General features: G+C 43.9%; 1 protein-coding gene across 7 annotated transcripts in view; it reads left to right on the forward strand.

Annotated features, from left to right (window-relative positions):
* LOC120757069 (glypican-5-like) overlaps positions 1–24,706 on the forward strand; it is a 337,974-nt gene that overhangs the window by 237,498 nt on the left and 75,770 nt on the right. For all 7 annotated transcript variants that reach the window (XM_040074150.2, XM_040074151.2, XM_040074149.2 and 4 more), the window contains one exon: positions 3,771–3,921. In XM_040074150.2, the coding sequence (XP_039930084.1) occupies positions 3,771–3,921 (151 nt within the window). The remainder of the gene's footprint in view (positions 1–3,770; positions 3,922–24,706) is intronic.

Raw genomic sequence — 24,706 nt, forward strand, 5'->3', positions numbered from 1 at the left:
CTCTCATGTGAATTCTTTCTTCTCCAGAAAACCTTATGTCAGCAGAACTACTTTTTTTTTTTTTTTTTTTTTTTTTTTTAATGTCACTTAAGGTTGGGACCTTTGCTGGAATAAATAAAATCCATGCAGGAGAGTCGTCTGTGTCTGACTCAGAGCTGAACTGTAATATGTGATTTTTACCTTTCGGCTGAGTCAGATACAGACACTAACACTTCCCCACAGAAGCAGTATATAGTTTCTCAGAAACCCTTCAGAGGTTTATGAACCTGATCCAAAGCTTATTGCAATTGGGGAAATTCCTGATTTGAGTCAGTTTGCAGTTGGACTGTACAAATCTTATGGATCTCTTTATATAACCTTTTCAAGATGAAAAAAAAAAAAAAAACAAACCCAAACCTTTCACATATGGCAAAAACTTGAAGACTTAATTTTTAAGCTGTTACGATCCCAGTATTCCCTAGAATCTTAGGCAGCAGCTATCCTGTGCTTTGTGAAGGTAAAGGCACAAGCTCCAGGGCCCAGCCTGAAATGCAATTATTTAACCAAGGCATCAGTTCTCAGCACCAGAGCAGGGCACTCCCACGCAGGAGCTGCTGTGCAGGGTTGCCAGAGGTGGCTGGATGGCATCATTTGTCAGCTGGCAGGGAAAGAGCCACCAAAACAAGGCGTTTTTAAAAGAGTGCCTCTTAAGCAATGATAGAAATGCCATGGCTCACTCCAGTCTCTGCTCCCCTGTGTTAAATAGGGGCAAGGGGCTCTGGTCCTCCCCACAGCCATCTGGGCAAGCAGGATTTGTGCTTGGTGGCAGCAGCCTGGAGAATTGTTGAAGGTTTTTAACCATCAGTCTGCCAGGCTGTCTCTGAAGATGACCTGAACCTTCAGGTGACCTCCAGGTCCCCTGCTGGGGACCTCGCAGTCCCAGAGCCACAAAGGACAGCAGGCATTCCCTGCCCACACCCAGCCCCTGGGACCAGAGAGTAGAGAGGGATGGTTCATGTCTTCCATTGTGATCTTCTAGAGCTCCACCAGCCCAGCCCAGCCTGATGCCGGTGCTATTTTCACAGAATCAAAGAATGAACTAGGTTGGAAAAGACCTTTAAGAGCATCCAGTCCAACCTACGACCTAACACCTCCTCATCAGCCAGACCATGGCACTGAGTGCCACGTCCAGGCATTTTAAAACACCTCCAGGGTGCAGTCTCAGGCCTTTGAGACAGGTTTCTGTTGTTCTGTGGAGAAAGGGAGATTGGGACATGCTGACATAAGCTTTGCCATTGCCCTGAAACATTGATGTCACTGGCGTCCTGTGGCAGCAGCCAAAGGAGAGCTGTGCCTTCAGAATCTGGAAAAGAGGATGCTGGGTCACAAGTCCCTGGGAAATGGTGACATTGCCTTCCCAACAGGGATGCTTGCTGTGTCTGGAGCTCCTCGCTGAAGTACCTGAACTGTCCCATCTCCTTGGAATGAGTTTATTTATAGATAAACCTTTACTGATGGACAAAGACAGGCTCTGGTCCATTGTTCTAGGTGAGTGGTAGCCACAGGACATAAAACCCTGTTGTGAAGAGGCTGGGAAAGGGTATCCAAGGTGAAAAGGGTCGGTAGGCTGCACGTGAGTTGTCATGAAGTGGTAGTGGTCACCTGGTTATCAGGGCTCTGGGTAGTTTGGTGGCCCCTCTCTGCTGACAAGGCGAGAAGGGGCTGGATGCACCTTCAGAGAGACAGAGGAGATGCGGAGCTGGGCTCCAGCTCCTCGTCTGCTGCAGTGAAGGCACCAGAACCCAGAAATGCTGCAGTGCACCATGCTGAAAAGCTGAGCTTCCTCCTTGGAGCTGGGGCCCATTTGGTTCCAGAATTGCTTGTTAGGAGCAGAGGTCAGAATTTGAGCCATGGGCAATGAATGAAATCAGATTTTTGCAAAGGAGTGCCTTAACAGGCAGTAAACATTTCTGCTCTGACTTGCAAACAGTCATTAAAAGCCATTATTACATTTTGTGTCTGTTCTGTTTGCCACTTAGCCATTTCTTTTCATTCTGAAGAATTATAACTAAGAATGAATGAGTCTTTTCTAATATGGTCAGAACGCAATAAATTTGTGAAAGAGCTGAGTTATCTTTCTCCCTCATAGGCAAAATTTTCCAATTGTTCAACAAAATGTTGTTTTGTATTGCCATGACATCGGTCTTTATGGCTGTGAATACCAAGGCTCAACTTTAAGCAACTTGTTTATAAAAACAGACATGCAGTAACAATTAGAGAGTGTTCAATGCACTTCCCTACTTGAGTCCACACCCTCTCCTCCCACTCACTGATCCTCCCACTGCACTCTGCAGTTATTTGTGTATTCAGAAGAAGCAAATGGAGCTCTTCAGTGAGAGGGTGCAGAATTTCCTGAGTTCTGGCCAGTGGAAGTTGGCATCTGCTGTTCCACAGAACCGGATCCCTGCTGCGCCGCTCCAAGCGTTTGTCAGCCCCGCAGTGGAGGGTGGCAGCTCCCAGCGCCTGAAGGAGACTGTGACACAAAGCTTCCCACTGTAGAGGAATTGCTGCATCCATCACCTTCCTTTCAGCCCAGTTAATACAGCTGTGTTAGCCCTGTGCTCCAGTTCACCCACAGCTCCCAGAACAGCTCCTTTTTAGTGTTTGAATCTCCAAAGCGTTACATTTCAAAGCACTTTTTTGCTCAGTACCAAGAATAATCAGTCCTCTGGGATGAAGCAGATCATAAAGCCTGAAATGGATCTGGAGTACTTTGGGAGGAAGATACTTGTGCTGAAGGGTACTGGATAGATCCACAATCTGACAGCAGTGCAGAGGCTTTGAGGGCAGTACACAGTCTTTCCATTTGGTCGGTGCTCCTTAGGTGTTAGGGAAAAGTTCAGGCTTCTCCTGGACCATCCTTGCTTGACGGATATTTGCCTTATAACACAATTTATCAGTCTAAGCCATTTGGGTTTGGGCTTTTTTCCCAGATAGTGCTGCTCTTTGTGCGCCCTGCACAGGCTGGGTTTAGATTCACTCCCAAGGAAATGGGATTTTTCATCTTTTGGAACTATCAGTGAGCTGAAAAACCATTTATTTCCACAGTGCTAATAGTAGGCAGCTGTTTGTGGTGACAGCAGGAGAAGGGGTTATCTAAAGATCAAAAAGCTGAGTTTTGGTTGGTAAATATGTTGTTAGAGCAAGCATGACCTGGTGTGATTGATTTAGATTTATTTTAGAAAAGGCTTACTTATTCTATGCTCAGTCCTGGAAATATTTCAAGTGAAATCTAATGAACAACTTGCAGTTGGAACAGGCTTCTTAAATGGCAGCATCTTAAAAGTCATATCCAGGAGCAAGGTTTCCAAGTGACCAAGCCCATCATGGAAAGTAGCAAATGCCCTCAGCTGTGAAGTTTGCCATGGTCTTCAACTGTAAATCCCTCAAAACAAGTACTTGGACAGCTGGCAGATTGTACCATCATTAACAAGCGTGCCCCAAACTGGGGTTGGCAAAGGAAAAACTGTAGGAACAGCACTGCCTGTGATGGTACTGGCAAATTGTGATGTTTTCAGTTAAAAGTTTGATAAGTGCCCCCGGCCATCTATGGTGGGGAATATTTGGTTGCATAGTCTGTTGTTCCAAAAAGTTTGAATGCCATTGCCAGAAACAGCTGCTCTTGAAAGTGCATGAGGGAGCATTTGTTGCTGTATGAACCTGACGGGTGCCCGGGGTAGGAGCTGTGTGAGCGGTCTGACCGTGCTTGGTTTGTCCCTTCCTCGTTTCAGCTGGATGCTGAGAAGGCAAAGTTGAAGCTGGAGAGATGGGGTCCCCGAGATGCTGGCAGTGGGGCTGGAAGGAGCGAGGAGATGGAGTCAAGCGGAGACTGTGATGATGAGGATGGCTGCCAAGGATCCGGGGACAGGATGCACACAGCAGGTAAAAGCAGCTTCTGTGGGCACCTAGAGAGCTTAGAAATTCCCGTGCCACAATTAGGTGGACAGAGCTAAGACTTACACTGCTTGAATCGCTGTCAAAATCCTGCTAAATTCAAAGGATTTGAATCTTAATCTGTGAAGAGCTGCAGTAAAAAAAGAACGACACAGACAGTAACCCAATATAATTTAACACTTGGCATGCAGATAAAAGACTTAAATGTCGAGTGAATAATGTCTGCAGTGAAATCTGGATCACAGGAATGCTGAAGAGCCTTCCTAGATAATGTGGGCTCTTCAGATAAATAGAAAATTGATGACCTTATAGAGTATGCTAAGTGTTTATATGAGCATTTATTTACTGCAAAATGATACTGAAGGATGATCCAGAGTTGGCTCAATGTATATATTTTTGAAAAAAACATAAGAAACACTGTGGGGTTTAAATTTCATTTAACCAGAAGCTCACTCACTCTAGTGGTGAGCTTCTGATTAAATGAAATTTCTTGATAGACTCAGATATTGCATTCTGCAATATTTATTCATTAAATTACTTGGATAATATGTCATGAAGCGTAGAACCAGCTTCAGTATCTAAAAACTTCCACGGACATACTGACAATACAGTATGTAGTTAAATCCTTTCAGTAACTTAATAAGAAGTAAGATGTTTTAAATACTTGATATTATTGGTTTACCTCATCACTAAGTTCTGATTCGTTTTACCTCACCAAAATGTAACTGGTTTAATTTACCACAGTGTAAATATAATGCAGATTGGATGTGTAAATACATGAAATACGGGTATGAGGGTGCTGAAAACAATGCTCACTGAGATAGCTGGAGCTCAGGTAGGTTGTAAACTGCTGCTTGGTTCTGCTGAGATGAGCAAATGCCTTCTTGTCCTTTTGCCCCTGAGTAGAGAGGGGGAAGAGGTGTCTCGTCCTCAGGTAAGATTTGCGAACATGCTGTGATCAGCTTGTGGTCAAGACTTCAGCCATCCCTGTAATGAATGTTTGCTCAGGAAAACCAGGCTTAAAGCTGTGCCTTGGAATGTGTGCACAGTGTTACAGCTAATTGCAGTACCAGCTTATAAAGACTTGAATTTTAGTTTGCAGTGATGGCCTGTATGATCAGGGTATCATAACACAGGGACACTTCTTGAAAAATCCTTAAGTAATTACAGCTGACAGATCAAGCAGAGATTTTCTACCTTCTACTCACCAATATTTTTGAACAAAGGAACTTGGATGCAATGTTACTTTAAAACTCTTCGCTTAACTTTTTAATTGTTTACAGTATTTCAAGCATAAGCAAAGAAAAGACTGGTAGAGGTTTTAGGCCCTGGGGATTTAGAAAGATAAATACTGTAATATGGTTTTCTCTCTGTGTGGAGTAATAGAAAAAAAGCCAGGTGCTTGGTAGTCTTCAATGAACAATCAAACTATTAATACACCATTTGGGGAGGATGTGTATCCATGCTGCCATGGACAATGGCAGAGTTCAAAAATAAAAACTTGAATGTTTTCAAGACTTGACTTTCAGCTGGCTTTAATAATGGAAAGCTACTTAATGTCACTTTTCCTCCTTTTTTGCAATCTCTTTAATTAAAATATTTTATGCTGATATCATCCTGGATTTAAAAGAATTATATTTATATAACTGGCTGTTGCAGAATTTAGCAGGGTGTATATCCAATTAAAAAGGTAGTTACAATAAATTTTAGAAAATGGTATTGATTCATAACAGAAGAATAAGTATTTCATTGTGTGACAACAGTAATGCTCTATCATAATTAGCATTAAAATATTGTACTCTATACAAACCACTAGCAGTAAATCTCTTTTCCATATCTGGATACAATTAAGAGATAAAATACAGTAATCTCATTATGGAGCTGCTTTGCTTTAATAGAATGTTAAAGAAAAACAAACATCAGATTAGTTGAATTTCCCCTTGCTGCATGTCTGTGAGATGATGTTGGCAGTTGTACAGCCTGTGAACTTGTATTTCCTAAGCTTAAAACCCATCCAGTCCATCTACTCATTGCTTTGTAGAAGTGGAATATGACAACGTTCCCTGTTCCGTGCTTGCCTGGAAATTGAGTGGGGAATTGACTCTAAAGCTAAATCCCAAACGGGGCCCTGATCCAAATGGTGTGAAGTCAGTGGGAATGTCCTTACAGGTGTGGGTGACGCATCAAGAGCTGTGAAATGCCACCGAGCTCTTAGGGGCTGGTTGGAGCACGGAGCCACACTGCAGAACAAAAGGGATAAAAAAGGAATAAAAGCCTTTCCAAACACAGACTTTTTGGCAGAGCAGTCATGCTTTTAACAACAGGCCCATGAAAAACAGAGAAAAATGTTTCAATGTCAGCCTCTAAAATTCAGGATTGAGACTGTAGTAAATATGTACTACATCTGTCATTTATTCAAAACTATATGAAAATTATATGTGCTGCTCTGTGCATTGAGAGCATTGCAAAAGACTGAGATTGCTTTTAGCATTTGAAAACCCACCGAATGCTCATTTCTTTCCACCTCCCAGGAAAAAAAAAAAAAAAAAAAAAAAAAAAAAAAAAAAAAAAAAGGCTTTTCCTTAAAAAAGCCTCATCAGGGTTTTCCTGATAGATGGCCAAGAATTTCGTCAATATATGGGTTACCATTGTGAGACATTTCTATTCATAGCTGTTTGTAAGGATCTCCCCAGACTGGGTCTGCTGCTGACTCCCTGTGTTGCTTTCCCAAGCTGCTAACAGCAACCTGGGCTCCTGGGTTTTAGACTTCAGCCTGTCCTGAGTGGGAGAGCACAGAGTGATTCTCTGCCAGGTCACGGAACACCCTTTTCCCTCTGTTGTTTTTTATTCCCTTTTGGTTGGGGTTTGCTACCTCTGTAGTTTGTCTCATCCTGCAGTGGACAGTACGGTCCTGTCCTTTCATTTGTCACCTTCTGGCCTTTGAGACTCATGCCTGCATATCAATTAGTCATTTTATCTTATGTCTATAATTAAGATACATGGCTGTCCATAAGCTAGTGCTGGGATTTTGTTCATGTTTGTTGCAAATAAGTCTTTGCTTGACCCATTCACTATTACCTGAAAAGATCAACACTTCTTTAATGATGATGTGCTTAATTATCTATTCTATATTCTATAGCATGTGCATTTATCCAAGTGATTTTTATACGAACAAGATAAATTCTCAGGAAACCAGGATTCTCTTCAAAAATTATGGATGGCAGAGGAAGCTTTATAATGTCCCGTTCTCACAGGCCTTACCAATTACCCCGAGTACCTCTTCCTGGGGAAAGCTGTGGGAACAGCAGTTTCTCAAGCAGACCCATGTGTTATTTGTTGGCAAGTACCAACTTTTTAATGACAACATCTGTGAATCATCTTTGAACAAAGCTGCGTTAGGAGAGATTTAAGAAGAGGAAAGCCAGCCATATAAATCTTGAGCGTGGATGGGGAAGTTGCTCTGTGGTTTGCCCTGCTGCAGTCTGGCAGGTTTCTAGGCAGAAGGGCAAAGCAGCATCTTAGGCTGAGCCTTGCTGAGCTCGGCCTGCTCACAGAACCAGTGTCTTACATGGATCTGATCACAGTGTGAGCCCGCTGGTGTAAGCCCTTACATGGAGGTGGTGCTGGAGAAGAGCAGGGATTGCTCAGTGCCCTGCAGGACTGTGGGAGAGGAATGAGTGTCCTGCTGGAAAAGAGAGCAGCAGCAGAGTCACACTGGGTGCTGCCTCTGCTGCCTCCTTTTCAGAGGGGAAAAATGTTTGGTAAAAAGTGGGAAGGAAGCTTATGCAAGGAATTTCAGTTCCCAGCTCTGTGTTGTGGTGAGGCCCCACCCAGCAATGACAACCAACGTTAGGTGTCAGTTCAGGGCAGTCATCGGGTGCTTCACTCTAAACTGAGGTGGAGGAAATGTTTAGGCCACAGGTAGGCTTAAACCTGTGTTTAGTTTAGTTAGGCCAAAGGCAGCTGTGTGGAAGCTGTGGAGCATTGTGGTGAAGAAGGTTGCGCTGACACCACTCTGGGCACGAGTCCGTGAGCACACCTGCATCAGGACAAACCCAGGTACTCCTGTACTCTGTGTCTGGAGGTTTCACACAGCCAGTGCAAGACAGAAATGAATCCAAACTTCTGTCTGGAGGAGTCTGATGCAACATCGTGCCAGGGAGTGGAGCTCATGCTGGACTGCAGCTGTCCTCTGGCTGGCAGGGCAAGCAATCAGCACAGGTGAGGGAAAATAGAGTTTAGGCTGTCCTTGGGCCCTCCGCCACTGAACAGAATACACAACCCCAAATGTCTGGGGTACTTGGATTTCAATATTTGCACTACATTCATCTCCTTGAGGGTAGAATCTACATATGGCTCAAAAAGCTCAGCCCTCAGGTGGGACAGGTGTTAACCCCACTTCTTCTGACTTGGGAAATGGAAATACGGAGCTTTCCTTTTGCCTGGCTCACTGCCTTGTTCCACACAGAGTTGTGCTTCTGCTGTGTCCCCATCCCAAAAGCAGTGGGTGTCCATGGAATAACCAGTGCCTGACCAGTGCTGGCCTTCAGGCACAGCAGATCTTGTACAATACTTTCAATCCTGTCAGTCAGTGCAGGCATTCAATAAAAACATGTCCTGGGACGTCCCAGCCAGGCTTTGGCCATGACTGTGGGTTAAATGTGTTTTATCACTGTGACTTTTGCCAAATGCTTACCTAACCCCAGTAACAATTTTCTTCTGTACTTCCTAATTCCTTCATGATGCTCCCTCCCTTGAACAAGAACTTTCAGATTTCAGGCATCCCAGTTGAACATCCTGCCTTATTGTCACAGATAATGCCTGAGTAGGAATCTCTACCAAATCTACTTGGAGCATTCATATGATATGATTCCAACTCTTGGCTTTCTTCTTGGCTGTGCAGACAATCCCCATCTTTCTGCTTATCTTTCAGACTATCTGAAGAGATTATGCTGGTTGCATTAGGGCTTATGAGAAGGATGCATTTTTGCCCCAGTATGCCTTTACAAGTGCAGACAAGTAAAATTTCTTTTTTCTTATTGTCTCCGGTCTGATCTGTATCTGCTCTCAGCAGCACTGGAAATTTAATGCATTTCTCTGGCTGCTTATGAATGTTTTCATTATCAGTTTTTTCCTTTTGAATATCAAGATTCTTTAATGCTTTATTATGTTACCATTCTCCCAGCTTGTCTGTCTTTTCTTGGCATCAGTGTTACTGTATGACCTGTCATTTTATCATACTTCATTTCCATTCACCATGTCACAGGATGCACTTACACTGGTATTTATCCAAATACGCAGTTGTACAGCTGCTGATTTTGTAATTATTAGTACAAAACATCAATATTCTGTGATCATAATATCTGCTGGCAGTCAGCCATGCTCATCAGCTTCTCATTGCCACATGTCCTCACAGATGATCCTGGCTCACAGAAATGCTGCATTTTCAGTGTCTTCTATCTTCCTGCCTGGAGAAACCTCTCCATCACACCTCCTCCCCGTTTTTCTACGGCCTTTGTTGCTAAAGACATTTTATCTCCAGCTCTGTTTTTAGAGAGCCTATAAAATCCTAGATTGCCCTCAGTGTAAATGCCTCATTCTGTCCTCAAAACAGCACAGTAACAGATTACACCCTTATAAAAGTTTGATATTTCAGGAAAACTCCATTTTATCTTTGCCATTTGGGGTGGTAGGAGGACATGAGCCTCTGTCAAGAGGAGCAGAAGCAAACCCTGCCAGCACGTGTGCGGGAGAGTGAATGGTAGTTCCACAGCTGGCAAATTTCTGGCTGTGGCTTCTGGTTTAGGATACAGTTTGGGAACAGACACGAGAGCGGAGAAAACCAGAGAAACCTAATCGATCAAAATGAAAAGCACGGATTTTTGATGATTTATTTGAACTTGGGAAGGTCTGGTGCTGAGATTAGTTACTTTGAGGTGTCCCACCCTTCCCTCCTGGGTGCACTTGGCTGAGAGACTCTCTGGGTGACAGTGGCATTTCCTGCGGGCTCTGCTCGGTGCACTTGGGATCAGAGGGCAGCTGAGAGGGGCTGCAGAGGAGGGAAGAGAGTGTTACAAGGGGAGAGAAGAAGAGAGAGAAAAAAGAGAGAGAGACAAAAGGAGGTTTCCTCAGCTCTGTCCCTGGATAAATCTATTTTATAATCTGCCAAAGATGGAATAAGATATTTTTTGTTCTGCACTGCACAGTATGTTTTTAACTGGAATGAACAGAAGAAGAATCTTAGAATCATTCCTCAACCTGCCTCAGCATTTACATGACAGTTTGAGGTGTAAAGGAATGGGATTTCAGTTCCTTCAGATTCTCACTCCTGGACCTGAGGTGAAAGTTCCCAGCACCACCAGGGCTCCTGCTTAGACCCATTCATGACAGGAGTTTTTGCCAAGTTGTAGAAATTACTTTCTGCATGGCCAGATAAACACATCCCCTGCAGGAATTTCTCCTAATGCTGATCAGAGCAGTAGCTAAAGGAATAACAGACCATGTGCCAGCTCTGTGACCCTGAACAGCTTTGGTGCTATCTCTGGTGCCTTCAGAGAGGAAAATGGTAATTGGGGAAATGCAATTTTACCTTTTCACCAGAAAAATGTAAATTACAGCACATCTCTGATCATCTTAGCACCATTTAGACAAAATTAAAAGGTAAAGCATTTCAGTTGCTTCCCTAAGCCTTCCCAATGCATGTTCTGTAGGAGGAAATTAAACATTGGAGAGATCAAGATAAAGACATTTGGGGCTTAAGTATTTGCAGTAGTAGGCTGTATAAGCAGCCGTGAGGGACTGCACGGGAGATCACTGAAGGGTAATGCGCTTTTACCAATTTCCCATTAAAAATATTACCAGTAATCTCTGTCCCTTGAACACACTTAGTACAGCAGAACAATTTTCACTGCCCTTGTCAGCAGTATTTTATCTGGTTACTTTCCACAGGAGTAATTCCGTGTGTACATCTATTTCTGAGATGGGTTTTGAAAACAGCCCTAAACTGAAAACTCACTGATCTCATTTTCCAGCGAGTTCCCACTCGGTAGCATTTCTCACAGGTATTAACAAACAGGGCTTCTTTTAAACAGAAGGGTCACAAAGCTGGATGGTCCCAAACAGCACCAGAGTCAAACCACAAAGAGCATGAACAAAAAGAAACAACTTGGTGTTTGATGGCTAGAATACAAGAAAGGTTTGTAAGAAAACTTGCATTGCTAAACACATGGAGAACATCTTGGTTCAGGCTGTGAGAGCTCTCTGCAGGTGGATACTTTAACCCTGCTTTTTTCTGACAGTGTCATTTGCAAGGAGCAGGCTGGCATCCGGAGTTCATAAGCCAAGCTAAGGGGAGAATAAATCCAGGCATTCACATGGAGCTCTCACGAGATGTGTGGTTTAGATCCTCTGACAAAGAATTCACCTAGGAGCTCAAATATCTTGGTCGTGCCACACAGTGATAGGATGAATGTGAAGGCTGAGGCAACCTGCCCCCAAAACACCACAAAGCTGGAATTAATTCAGAGGAGTTAACAATGAAAGGTCCTTCAGATTGCTCCAAAACAGATAACTCCTATCATTTAATGGAAGCTCCCTTTAAAATAGACTATAAGTTATCAAAACAATCCTGCAAGCCCCAGGAAAATGTTCACCTGCCAGCTGGTTTTTGTGCCACACAAAGGAAGAACATTACCTGGCCAGAGCCAGGGGACTGGGACGTTGTTCCCTGCTCCTTGTGCTGCACCCATGGCACCTCTGCCACCTTCCCTCCTCACGTTTCTCCAAGGAAGGAAGGTACTAAAATCAAACCTTGGGCATTGTTTCTTCCAAAGGTAAATTCTGCAGGGTTAATTAAGGTAAGGTTAGGAATTAACTGCAACCTGGAAGGCTTTAAGAAACCCTCTGTCATCTCTCATTGCACACAAGTGAAAGGCAGGTAGTGCAGCTGCTGGGCAGTGGAAATAGAACTGAAAGTTATTGACAAATGAAAATACACTTTCTGTTTCTCCCTGCTGACACCTTCCCTTGTTTTATGATTTATAAGGAAAGCCTAAGCAGTTGCTGTTCTTTTAGAGGAGGAAATGAATTGCTCTGGTTTGTTTTCCCTCCCTCTCTTGAACCAATGTATCTTGGGGGTGTTTTGTCTTTGCTTTTAGGGAGAAGCTGCCTTGAATACACCAGGTTCACATTTGGAAGTTTTCTATTCCTTGATTGTCCATTTCAAGGTAAAATAGCACTCCTTAAAAGAGTTCTGTTGTGCCTGAAGCCAGCAGGTATGCCATCAGAATGTCTCAGCTGAGAAATTTAGGATCAAAACAAAGCCCTGAAAGAAAGCACAGTTTAGTTTTACGGTAACAGAGAGCACAGCACAACTGCTCTGTACTCCAGACTCGATTTACTACAAAAAGAACAGAACTTCAGGCTAAAGTATGTGACATATCAACAGCATCAAGAATTTATAGGGCTGGATCTGGCTGCCTTGAGATCAAGGTACTTTAAAATAACTTAAACCAGCTGATGATCTTGCACGTACTTAAGTTCCTTCCCTGAGAAGTGTTCGAAGATTAAGCACATTATTCCTCAGCAGGTGATTTTGCATCTGGTTTATCCCATAGTATCTCCTGTCTGCTGCTTTTTAAGAGTGTTTATTTCTGTCCTTTGATCCTGAGAGCAGTCAAGTAATATTTCCCTGAAATCTCCAGTTTGGACAGGACAGTTGACACCTTTCAGAGGCTTTTTAGGGTGTGTTGGGCTGTAACATCCAGTAGTCCCAAAGTCAGGATTAACTTGCAAAAGAGGGAAGTTAGAAATCTTTTTGGGTTTATATGAGGTGCTGAAATGTGGAGCCTGAATATGTACAAACAGGGTGAATTCCCGAAATTATGGATGTCTGAGGGTCATCATCAGAGTTCTCCGTGATGGAAAAGTCAGTTGCAAGCACTTTGGACATTGTTGTTAGTCTGGTTTCCTCTTTGCCTCCAGTAACTGCCCCTCGCGTTTACTTGTATCAGAAGCTTTTAGTTTTCCAAATTACATTCTATTCTTAGTTCAGGCTCCTAAATATCACAATCAGAAAATGTTTTCTTTCCTTGTCTTCCTGTCTTTCAGGATTTAGACAGATTGTCTAACGTTCTTCAGGCTGTCTTCTTTAATCTCCCTATTGTGCTTGTTCTTTTCTGAATGCCTCATAGTTTGTCAAACCAAATTTGAATTATTTCTGAAATAAAAAAAACTACAAAGAACCTTGAATATGACAAAAAGATCTTTTGAAATTAAGAAAATGTGTTGTTTGTTCGGTTTTTTTTAATCTCTCGAGGTATCTTGTGTCGCATTAGTTTGTTCATCTTCTAAATAAACAATTCTGTCAAGTTTGCAGATTAGTCTTCATTGCAGTGAGATTTCAGTCCAGTTCCTGTTTTCATGCTTTCTGAAATGATCCAGGCAGGATTTGCAGAAGCAAACCTCCCTGACACCAGCAACCTGCCCGGGCAGCTCCATTGCCCAAAAAGAGTGAGACACATTGGTCTGGTGTCCTCTAGGAGAAATGGAATTAGCTTTTTGGGAGAGATGAAAGCAGTACCTGGATATTCTGGGGGGTAAACTCCAACTTTGGAATATGCAGACAGTACCATTTTCCCATTTCTGTCACTGGGCAGATCATGAACTCTCACCTGAGGTCCAGATGAGGTTGGAATGTTAAACAGTGGCGAGGCAGGTAGCACACAAGGGAGCAGCTACTCTTTCAAAGTTTATTCAATTTACCTGTAAAAGTCATTGGACGTTGTCACCATCACAGCTTTAGCCCATTTACCGTGGAATTGCTGCCCACAGTCAGCAGTTAATTCACAGAAATAAGCAGGAGTCACTGTGGGCATGAGAACCTCCTGGAACCACCAGAAAGTGGAGGGAGACACTGAAATCAGCTGATAAAGCAGTTACTAGCACAGAGAACCTTAGAAATTCTCAGCTTTCCAAACTATTTGCCATTGCTCTCCAAATTAAAGAGATTAAAGAGAATTTGCTACTGCGGCGTTGCAACTGCCCAGTAATAAATCATCATCTGATATTTATAGGCCAGAATGAAGAGTGGTGACTCAGACACGCTGCTGACCATTTAGTAGTGAAATCCTAATAACCCAATCTGGAGCAGCAGGGAAAGGAATAGCTTTCTGATGTGAAGTCAGACAAGTAATTTCCTATTTAAAATTTGATTAGATAAAATCTTTTGAACATGTGCTTGTAAGGCAACAGCCTGTTTAAATATGTATGGAGCTGCAGCACGGGCAGGACACTGCTACAACCACAGGCAGCACAAAGAACATTTGCAGTAACCTGAACGTGGGGGGGCAAGCACAGCGCCCTGGGCTAAACTCCATCAGGATAAATCTCTTACACAATAGAAAAACAGTCGAGCTGATGGGGGGAAAGCAGTTTTCTTCCTATTAAAAAACCCACAGATTTGTTTCTCTATCGAAAAGGTTTCATTTTGAAAAATGGAAACATTTGTTGTACATATGCAATTGGAAGAATGTTAATTTCAAGGGATAATTTTGTAGGTTTTGAACACAAAAGGGAAAATATTGATTCAAGCTGGAATATTTTACCCCCTGCAAATAATAATAATAATATAATATTTATAATAATAATAATGAATAGTAAGCTTGATATTTTTAGCCAGAAAATTCTTCTTGATTTAGAGACATCACATTCTAAAATTCACAAGAAGGAATATAAAGGCCAGGAAAAAAAAATAAAAGATGGGGGAGTTTGGCCTGATTTTGACCCAGTAATTACCACTGGGAATTTGGCCTTTGACTTAATGAGACAACAGTTTGAGCCAAACAAACAAAGGGTTGGATGCTGCTGCCCTCCTCCCTCCTGTCCAGGGTGGGAACCCTAAGGCTGCTGCAAAGACGCTGCCCACAGTGATCTGCAGCAAGGAGCTTAGCCTTGAGAACAGAAAAGCACAGAAATTCCATTGGTTCAGGTTAAACAACTGTGACACTGTCTTCTGTCAATATCCTGATTTATCTAATTGGCAGAGGTCATGGCCTCATTTGAAACTCAGCTATTGATAATAAAGTATCCTCTCAAAACTGGGATGCAGCCCCAAATCTGGGATACAGCTCCATTGCGAGTTCAAGCAGAGAGTCCCATTACAATGGTTTAGTACAACTGCACCCAGGCAGGAGCATTTTATCACTCATCATAAAAGGTACTTGCAGAAGAATAGTCCTGGGAATTGAAATATTCATGTCAGATTCACCCATCTAAAAAATTACTTTTTTAGAAAATTACCAACTACTCATGCTTACTGGAAGTTTTTCTCTTGCTCTCTTCATGGAGCTCTACATATTGTTATTAAAGCCATGGGAACATCATTCCTTTCAGTGAGTCTGTGGTGTGAGAAACATCCATGAGTCCCAGGCAGTCTGGTCACTGCCTCCTGCACTTGTGTTCATTCCATGGACCTTAGGGGATTTTTCTTGGGAGTTCTTTGCCTTATCCCTGCCCGCCAGGGTCTCTCCAACCACTGTCCTTGCAGATTTCATTCTGGCCCTCCAAGGGATGCACAGAAATGTGGAACCAGCCAGGTGCTGCCTGTGTTTTGCTTTTCCAAAGGGGATGAAAAGCCCTGAGCATCAGCAGGGGTGCCGAGTCATGAGGCTGTGTCGTATTTAAAGCCCCAGATTTGGAGACTTTTCTTGTAGCTGCAGAGCAGTTCTGTGATTGGCACTATCACATGTTTATGTTTTTCCACCCTCAGACAGGGTGGAATATGGCATTGCCCTGTAAGAAAGCCAGAAAGCTTTTCAGCAGCCTCACCTCCTGTGATGCCTTGGGGTGGCTCCCTAGAACAGAGGCCAGACAAGATTAAGAGAATAAAGTGGGTGTTTATTAAAGGCCTTCAACAGATACACCTTGGGCAGTCAGAGCCTCCCAGAGGCCACACCCAAGGTGGATGATGGTCACGAGTTTTTCAGACAATTACGAGTTTGGTTAATTTGCATCTCCGGGGTTAATTCTCCAATTGCAGCTTCAGGTGATGAAGTCATTCACCCCCAGTTTGCTCCCCCCAATTCGCATTTGTTTTTACTTTTCAGGGCCTGAGACTGTAGGGTGTCCTTGAGTTCCAGGCCCAGAGGAATTGTTGTGTCTGACCAAAGCGTGAAGACAGTGACTAACACTCTGTATGGAGTTTGGAGTTATGCACTAATGCAGCACAGGATTTGAACAATATAAAAGCTGAAATCCTAAGGCATCACTTGCAGTCCAGTCACTGCCTCCACAGTTTCAGTGGCTGCACATGGAAGAACTCCCTCCTCTCTCCCTCTCCAACGCACAGTCACTGGTGTGTGTTGTTCCCCATGGCCTCCTGATCCTGTGGGGTTGGGAATACAGATTTTCAGGGAGCAGTGATCCCTGCTAAGGTCCCTTGGTGCTGACAGGGGATTCCTGCACTGCTGAGCAGCAGGTGGGATTCCTCTGAGCTCAGCATCCCCGTGTGTTCTGTCCTGCTCCAGGGACTCTGCTGGATGTGCAGTCCTCTACACTTGAGTAGGAAGGTGCTGGCTGTTTCCAAGCTGGGACATGAACTCCACATGGATATCATGAACTGAAAAGAGCTTTATCAAAAAAACTCCACTTTATCACATTCCAGAGTCCTGACATGTTAGCAGGTCTTTGACAGCTTGTCAGTAAATTAAAAGGATGCGTGACACTAATGGGGACGCAGCAGTGGTTCGGTATCACACCCAAATGCATCACTGGGAAATGACCAGTGGGAGCCTCCCATTAATCCAAGAAAAGCCCCAGGTAATCAAAGTCCATCCATGGGACTATAAATCCCCAATCCTTTTGAGTTCCCACAGCAGCCTGGGCACTGACAGCTGAGCTTCTGCTTTGAAATCACTCTGCGTCCTCTTTGTTGAGCACATTTGCATAATCTGTGTCACAACAAAAATTGGAAATGTGTTGTATCAAAGAAGATTTGAAATGAATTTTTTAAACTGCAGATAAATCATAAACTTATTTTTGCTAACTATATGAAAACACATTGCAAACTGCAAAGAAGTCTATTCAAAGGAGCAAATACACAACCACAGAAAATATTTTTCTGTCCGTATAAATACACGGAAACCCTATCAATCTGCAGAATACATCAAAAGGCTTTATAAGAAATAAGCGAATTATAAATTCCTAGAGTGCCAGTTTTCTTGCACAGATTATGCAAACATTGTGTGCTTAAAGTTGAGTTTTATTAAAAATGTAACTCGTGATAAAATAAATGTAACACTCGAATAACGATTTAAAATTTATATTAGTCTCACCTTATAAAATAATATTGAAAAAGTGAATTGTGCTAACACAAGTGTATTCATTATGCATGAAATGTCTATTTAGTCTGTAAAGTGCGGAGCAGGCAGATAGTGGCCATTTTCTGGTGCTGTAATTACTGTGTCACCATTTGTGAAGCATTTATGTAAAGCACAATGCTTCTGACTAACCGTGGACAAACTCTGTGCATCTTGTTAAAAATCAAATCGTTGTTTTCAGATCCTCTGTGTTCTGCTGACACTGGAGTGCAATGTAATCCACCACCACTTATATTTTATATAATCGAACACAATACCTTTCTTCCATGTGCGTCCTTTCTCGATGGACTTATGGATTATACACCTTAATAATGTAATTTTTTAAAAGCAGAAGACTATTGTAAGACAGAGTTCCTTCTTTATTTGTTCCCTCATGTTACAAAGAAGGCTTGAACATTGCCACAGGCGTGTCTTTACTTAAGTGCTCTTTCTCCTGTTTTGCAGACACTTGTTTTTTGGTGCAGGTGACTTTTCTGTGTTTGCCATGTTTCCCTGAAAGTGCCTTAAGGTTAAGTCTTTGCAATGATCCTTTTCCACACTGGTCAGAGCTGCTGAGTAAATGCCAGCAAGTTTAGAAGGTAAATAGTCAAAAATCCTCCCTTGGCGAGTGTTCAGGTCCTCTGCCCTTTTCACTTCACCCGTCACACATCTCATTGATTCCTGGGATTTAAGACATGCTCCTAAATTTCCTTCTGAGACAGGAGGATTTCCCATGCCAGTCTCCTCTTTGGAGTCTGTGAGCAGGGCTACACTGAGACATGGCAGTGCCCATGGAGCTGGGTGGCCATGGCAGAGCAAACCTGGGAGAGATACACCTAGAATAACCACACATGGCACAGCCACACCTGGAATAACCACACACAGCACAGCCACATCTGACAGAGCTGTGTGTCCATTGCAGAGCTGTGTGTCCATTACAGAGCTGTGTGTCCATGGCAGGGCTGTGTGTCCATTACAGAGCTGTGTGTCCATGGCAGGGCTGTGTGTCCATTACAGAGCTGTGTGTCCATGGCAGAGCTGTGTGTCCATTACAGAGCTGTGTGTCCATTACAGAGCTGTGTGTCCATTGCAGAGCTGTGTGTCCATTACAGAGCTGTGTGTCCATGGCAGAGCTGTGTGTCCATTACAGAGCTGTGTGTCCATGGCAGAGCTGTGTGTCCATTACAGAGCTGTGTGTCCATTGCAGAGCTGTGTGTCCATTACAGAGCTGTGTGTCCATGGCAGGGCTGTGTGTCCATTACAGAGCTGTGTGTCCATTACAGAGCTGTGTGTCCATTGCAGAGCTGTGTGTCCACTACAGAGCTGTGTGTCCATGGCAGGGCTGTGTGTCCATTACAGAGCTGTGTGTCCATGGCAGGGCTGTGTGTCCATTACAGAGCTGTGTGTCCATTACAGGGCTGTGTGTCCATTGAAGAGCTGTGTGTCCATGGCAGAGCAGTGTGTCCATTACAGAGCTGTGTGTCCATTACAGAGCTGTGTGTCCACTACAGAGCTGTGTGTCCATTACAGAGCTCTGTGTCCATTACAGAGCTGTGTGTCCATGGCAGGGCTGTGTGTCCATTGAAGAGCTGTGTGTCCATGGCAGAGCTGTGTGTCCATTACAGAGCTGTGTGTCCATGGCAGGGCTGTGTGTCCATTACAGAGCTGTGTGTCCATTACAGAGCTGTGTGTCCATGGCAGGGCTGTGTGTCCATGGCAGAGCTGTGTGTCCATTACAGAGCTGTGTGTCCATGGCAGAGCTGTGTGTCCATGGCAGGGCTGTGTGTCCATGGCAGAGCTGTATGTCCATGGCAGAGCTGTGTGTCCATGGCAGAGCTGTGTGTCCATTACAGAGCTGTGTGTCCATGGCAGAGCTGTGTGTCCATGGCAGAGCTGTGTGTCCATGGCAGGGCTGTGTGTCCATGGCAGAGCTGTGTGTCCATTACAGAGCTGTGTGTCCATGGCAGAGCTGTGTGTCCATTACAGAGCTGTGTGTCCATGGCAGAGCTGTGTGTCCATTACAGAGCTGTGTGTCCATGGCAGAGCTGTGTGTCCATTACAGAGCTGTGTGTCCATTGCAGAGCTGTGTGTCCATTACAGAGCTGTGTGTCCATGGCAGGGCTGTGTGTCCATGGCAGAGCTGTGTGTCCATGGCAGGGCTGTGTGTCCATTACATGGCTGTGGGTCCATGACAGAGCTGTGTGTCTGTGGCAGAGCTGTGTGTCCATTACAGAGCTGTGTGTCCATGACAGAGCTGTGTGTCCATGGCAGAGCTGTGTGTCCATTACAGGGCTGTGTGTCCATTACAGAGCTGTGTGTCCATGGCAGGGCTGTGTGTCCATTACAGAGCTGTGTGTCCATTACAGAGCTGTGTGTCCATGGCAGGGCTGTGTGTCCATGGCAGGGCTGTGTGTCCATGGCAGAGCTGTGTGTCCATTACAGAGCTGTGTGTCTGTGGCAGATCAGGCACTCCCTGCCTCCCTGCCCTCTCCACCTGCCCCCACAGAATCTGCTGCTGTGTGATCTGTGTTCTCCTGGGTCTCGTGCTAGTCTGCTCTCACAAAGGCGTGGCAGACAGGCTGCATTAACACTGCTGTCCTAGAACGGAAGGTTTTTGTTCTTGGAAAGTGTTAAGATGTTATGAGCTTAAGGAGATTTGTCCTGAAAGGAATTTTGAGAAAATTGCCCAGTATTAGTGCCTTAATCTGCCCATCATCAAAAGCATGGATGCTGAACTCCCGAGCAGTAGGTGGTAATGTAATAATTGATGAATCCCTGGGAAGCTCACACCTTTTTCTTGAAAATGCTGCATTAATACTTCTTTAAATTCTTCATTGGACTAAGCTCATGTATGTGCGTTAGTCTGTGCTAAGGAAAACTGGTTGTTACAGGGTGTAGATAAATTTATTTTGATTATTGCCTTATTTGAAGTGAATACTTTTTAGGAAAAATACACAAACATGATGAAGTTAAATGACTGCTGATTAATAATACGGTGCACCAAGAGTGATGTTTGGCTTATTTTTAACACTTCTGTTCGAGTTGGAGACTTCAATAATACAATTTAACAAAGCAAAGTTATAATTTCAAAATGGACAACAGAAAGCATTTTCCAGAAATCCAAATTGTGCCTGTGAGCTATCAAAGCCTCTACATGAGAATTGGTCAGATACTTTAAATTTTATTTAGCTGCTAAAGCAGCTGTCTGTACAGTAAAGCAGCTGCATGGTTGCACTGATTTTTTTTTTTTAGTTCAGTCTAATAGCTTGTCAAATAATGTTGGGAGTAAATCTCAGGAAGTGGTGAGATGCATGTGGTTAGGGCTTTCTTGGGGGCTTCACTCGAGACAGTTACTTGAGGAAGAAAACTAATTGGGTCTGCAGGCTGGAAGCAGATGTGTGAGCATGTGTGGATTAATGGCACTGAGGACGGTTCTATTTTGAATACTGGCTGCAACGATCAAGGTTTAAGGTCAGGGGTGTGTAAATTTCTGTTTAATGAAATAAATCACCTTTGAGCTGACTGTAATGAGAGTTCAGAGCAACTCTGCAGAGTAGCTGGAGGTACTGAACACCTTGGCATTTTTTAGGTGTCAGGGTAGTTCTGATTCCATGTGGAAAACACTCCCAAGCAGTGGCACAAGGGGTTTGTATTCCCTCTAGCCCCAGAGATACGGGGAGCCCCTGACTCAGTGATCCTTCCAAAACAACATTCTCCTTCTGCTGTCAGCTGGCAAGAACCCCTGGAGATCTCCCACAGTCATTGTTTCGCATAATACCTCATGGAAATTGCTGAGAAACACCAATAATTAGGAAAAAACTGTGCTAGGTTCTTCTCTTTTTCAAAGACTCTTCCTCCCTTTGCTACATCCAGTCATAAAATTCCAGACTGTTAGTATGCCAATATGTTAATACAGCTCCACAGGATCTGTCATCTCAGTTAGCATCACCTGCCTTTAGTGTTTCCATCTTTTGAATATGTATTAAAAATATCAGATGAATTTTCAATGCAGTGGTATATTAGCAAAAAAAAATAATTGCTCTGTGTAACGAAGAACGTACGTTGGTATCGTGTGCTCTATTAAAATAAAATTACCTTCAACTTTAAATAATATTTATTTTAAAATTTAAAGCAGGTCATCTTTGAAGATGAACAGGCATGGCCCCTTGCCAAAAGAACAATCAGATTTTCTGCTGCAGAATATATAGAAAATCATAACAAACTTAATTACCTGTACCACTGCTAAAGGCCCTTCATATCTTAGCACTCTTGAGATTTAGCAGATTGTATCACATCTTCCTGATTTGCAATTATGACTGAGAAATGAAACATTCTGACTTACTGAAATTCAAAGAAAAAAAAAAGAGGTTAGATTTTAAAAGAAGACCGTTTGTGAACAGCCTCGAATTTAAAGTAAAATGGCTTACAAGAAGTGTTTAAATTTCAGTGCACTTCCTCAAACTACCTTAATTGTACCATGTGAATAAATACCAGCATAGTTTTCATTTTCTCAGCTCTCATCTCATCTGACCTCTCTAGAGGTCAGTATCTCAGCCTGAGGATTTGGGGCTTTTTTGATTATTATTATTATTATTATTATTATTATTATTATTATTACTGCATTTGAGGTTTTTCTCACAGAAAAATTAGTACGATGATCCATTTTCACAATAGATAGCAAGAATCCATGCAGTATTCAAAATCTCTTATTTTTAGCTGAAATTCCCGGGCACTTCTGTCAGATGAGTATGTCTGAAAAGCTCAGCAGTGTCAAATGTGATTTTCTTTGAGGGGCCTGAGAGGAAAGCCCAGGTGCTGGGCAGCTTACCCTGGGAGGAGGACTCTCCTGGCTGAGCCAGGGGAAGGAGCCAGGACAGCATTTGTCACAGAGTGCTGGGGCATGGGGAGCAGCTGAACATTTCAAAGGGCAAGGCTCTTCTTGTGGCTGTGAGCTGTGAACCCATATTTTGCCTTCTGTTCTTTATTAACATTCCCTTGGTGTATTGCTGATGGGTAAAAAGTTAAATACTGATTTTCTGGCGCTGTCCCAGAAGCTGTCGATGCCTTTGGATTCAGATACTGGCATTTTTTACAGGCAGAAAAGAATGTATTCGGTGTATCACCAGGGTCTCCCTTTGCTGCTCACGCAGCTCTGGAGGTTCACAGACCCAGCTGTCCCCGCTCCTCATTTTCCCAGTCCCCTTTGGTGTCCCTCTCCAAGCTCCTGGTTTCCTGGGCTCTGCTGGTAGCATGTGTTGCCTTTTCTCCAGCTGTGCCCGGGCTCGTGCTCCACGGCTTGGCTTCCTTAAGCATTCTTTCCTGGAAAGAGCTGCAGCCTGATCACACCCACTGGAGCACCCTAACTCCATTTCAGCCTAATTCTCTACTAATTCTTTGCAAGCTTTCAGTGCCTATCAGAAATATCTTTCCAACATCCTCCAGACACCATTCTTTCTCTCAGCTTGAGAGACTCCAGTTCTGCATCCTGGAATCCACCAAGGAAATCCCTCTCCCAGCTCCTCTGGCTCAGCCCCGCTGGCTCCAGCTGCAGCCAGACTTGCCAAGGGCAGATGTGGAGCATGGACAGCAGCAGCTGATCAGAGCAGGAGCCCTGAACTCCTCTGGACTCTGGCCTGCTGACAGGAGCAGTCCCCAGGGGCATTCTCTTGTTCTGACAGTGGTTTAAGATGGGAGGAGAAAGGAGATCTCAGTGGTGTGGAGGGAGCCCACAGTGCTGATCTGACCATTGAGCAGTGCCTGTGAGTGGCTCGTGGGGAGAGCAAGGGCAGTGCTGGGTGTTTGCCTTCCAGAGGCTCTAATCCACAGAAAAGCCTCTGCAAATACTTCCATCTCTCTCCTTTACGGTCGGGGCTATTCCTGTGCCTCATTTCAGCTGATTTGTTGGCTCTAGAGCTGATAAGAACAAGCTTGGTTCCTTCTGAGCTTTCTCTTGCACCACGCCAGGTTTCTGTAGTGTTCCCTTCTGTTACAGTGAGGATCACAAGGGATTTTCCCCACTGCCTGCCCGTGTAGCACCCTGCTCTGCAGAGCTATTGTGTGCCAGGGGCTGGTTCTCCTGCCACTTACTCTGCTCGGAAGTGGGAGGGGTGATGGACAGGGAGAGAGGGATTTTTTTTCGTCGACTGATAACTCTAAGGCAAGTCCTGCAGTCAATCTGCTGCCCGGGGTGATGTGGTATCTGGCCATGTCACATCAGAAGTCAGCTTATCCTTGCAAATCACCTCCTTTTCTAACCAGGTGGCGTTCTGAGCGCCTCTCACTGCGCTGCAGCTGGCCCCAGGCTGGCTGTGTCAGCCTTGCTCACACTCGTGTGCTCACACTCGTGTGCGTGCACAGCCGCAGCCATTCTGAGTGTCTGCATCGTGTGGGAGCTGGTTAACAGCCTCCTCTCCTTGTCTTCAGCATGTGTTTATCAGCTGAGCTAACGTCTGTTTGCTTTCCCAGCCGTGTGTTACAGGCTCAGATGACTCTTGACTTTAAAAATCAACACTTGCTTAATTAAAAGTAATTTTCAGACTGTCACCAGAGTGCCAGATGCAACAACTGGAATCATCCTGCCCCTCATTTCTTTTCTTCACTCCTCTCTGGAATACCCAACACCAATCAAGAGGAAATTGGCAATATTTAGCCTAGGAAAGAAAAAAAAAAAAAAACCAGCCAAAAAAAGCAGCATTTACAGGTACATCAGCCCCACAGAATGAGCTGCAATATATCAACCCACCTTAAAGAACTGAAGCCAGAACTCATTCCTGCCTCATTTGCCATCATATTCATAAGTGTCATATTTATTGCTCTGTATTATTTGAAGTTGTATTTTTAATGTTGAGGAAACTATCATAAAATGTATTGCAATACTTACACATCACTGTGAAAGTGAAAAATGGATTTTTCCATAAAAATATACTCTCCTGTGGAATTATGGCCCTAGTGAAAATGTACTCCCTTTCAGCCTGCTTCTTGGATAGTGTGCTAGTATTCTACCTAGATGCATTGTCTGCAGGCACTGGACACAATCCTCTGGCTGTGCAGAAATTAGATAAGGACTAATTCTTTTGTATAGTAGCATCCCTTGAGTAGTCTCCCGTGCAATACAGTAAAATTAATTCAGGTTCTCTCCATTGAGCTTATCTGCTGTCCCAGAATTAGAGTGTCCTCCTCCTGCCTTTTACCGGGGCAGCAACTATTTTCTTTCTTTATTCTGTTAAAGTCCAGCAGGAGTAATTTACAGTGCAGCTCTGATCCTGGAGTCAGCCTGTGTCATCCTGTGTTTTTGCAGCAGGTGGCTGCTGGGTTAAGTTGAAGAGTATAAATCAGTGTGCCCCAAAGCAGGGTAATCCCTGCCTGGTCCAGTGCAGGGTGCTCATCCTGCCTGTGTCAGGGCACACCCTGGAGCACTG

Source organism: Hirundo rustica, chromosome 10 (assembly GCF_015227805.2).
Source record: "Hirundo rustica isolate bHirRus1 chromosome 10, bHirRus1.pri.v3, whole genome shotgun sequence".
NCBI lineage: Eukaryota > Metazoa > Chordata > Aves > Passeriformes > Hirundinidae > Hirundo > Hirundo rustica.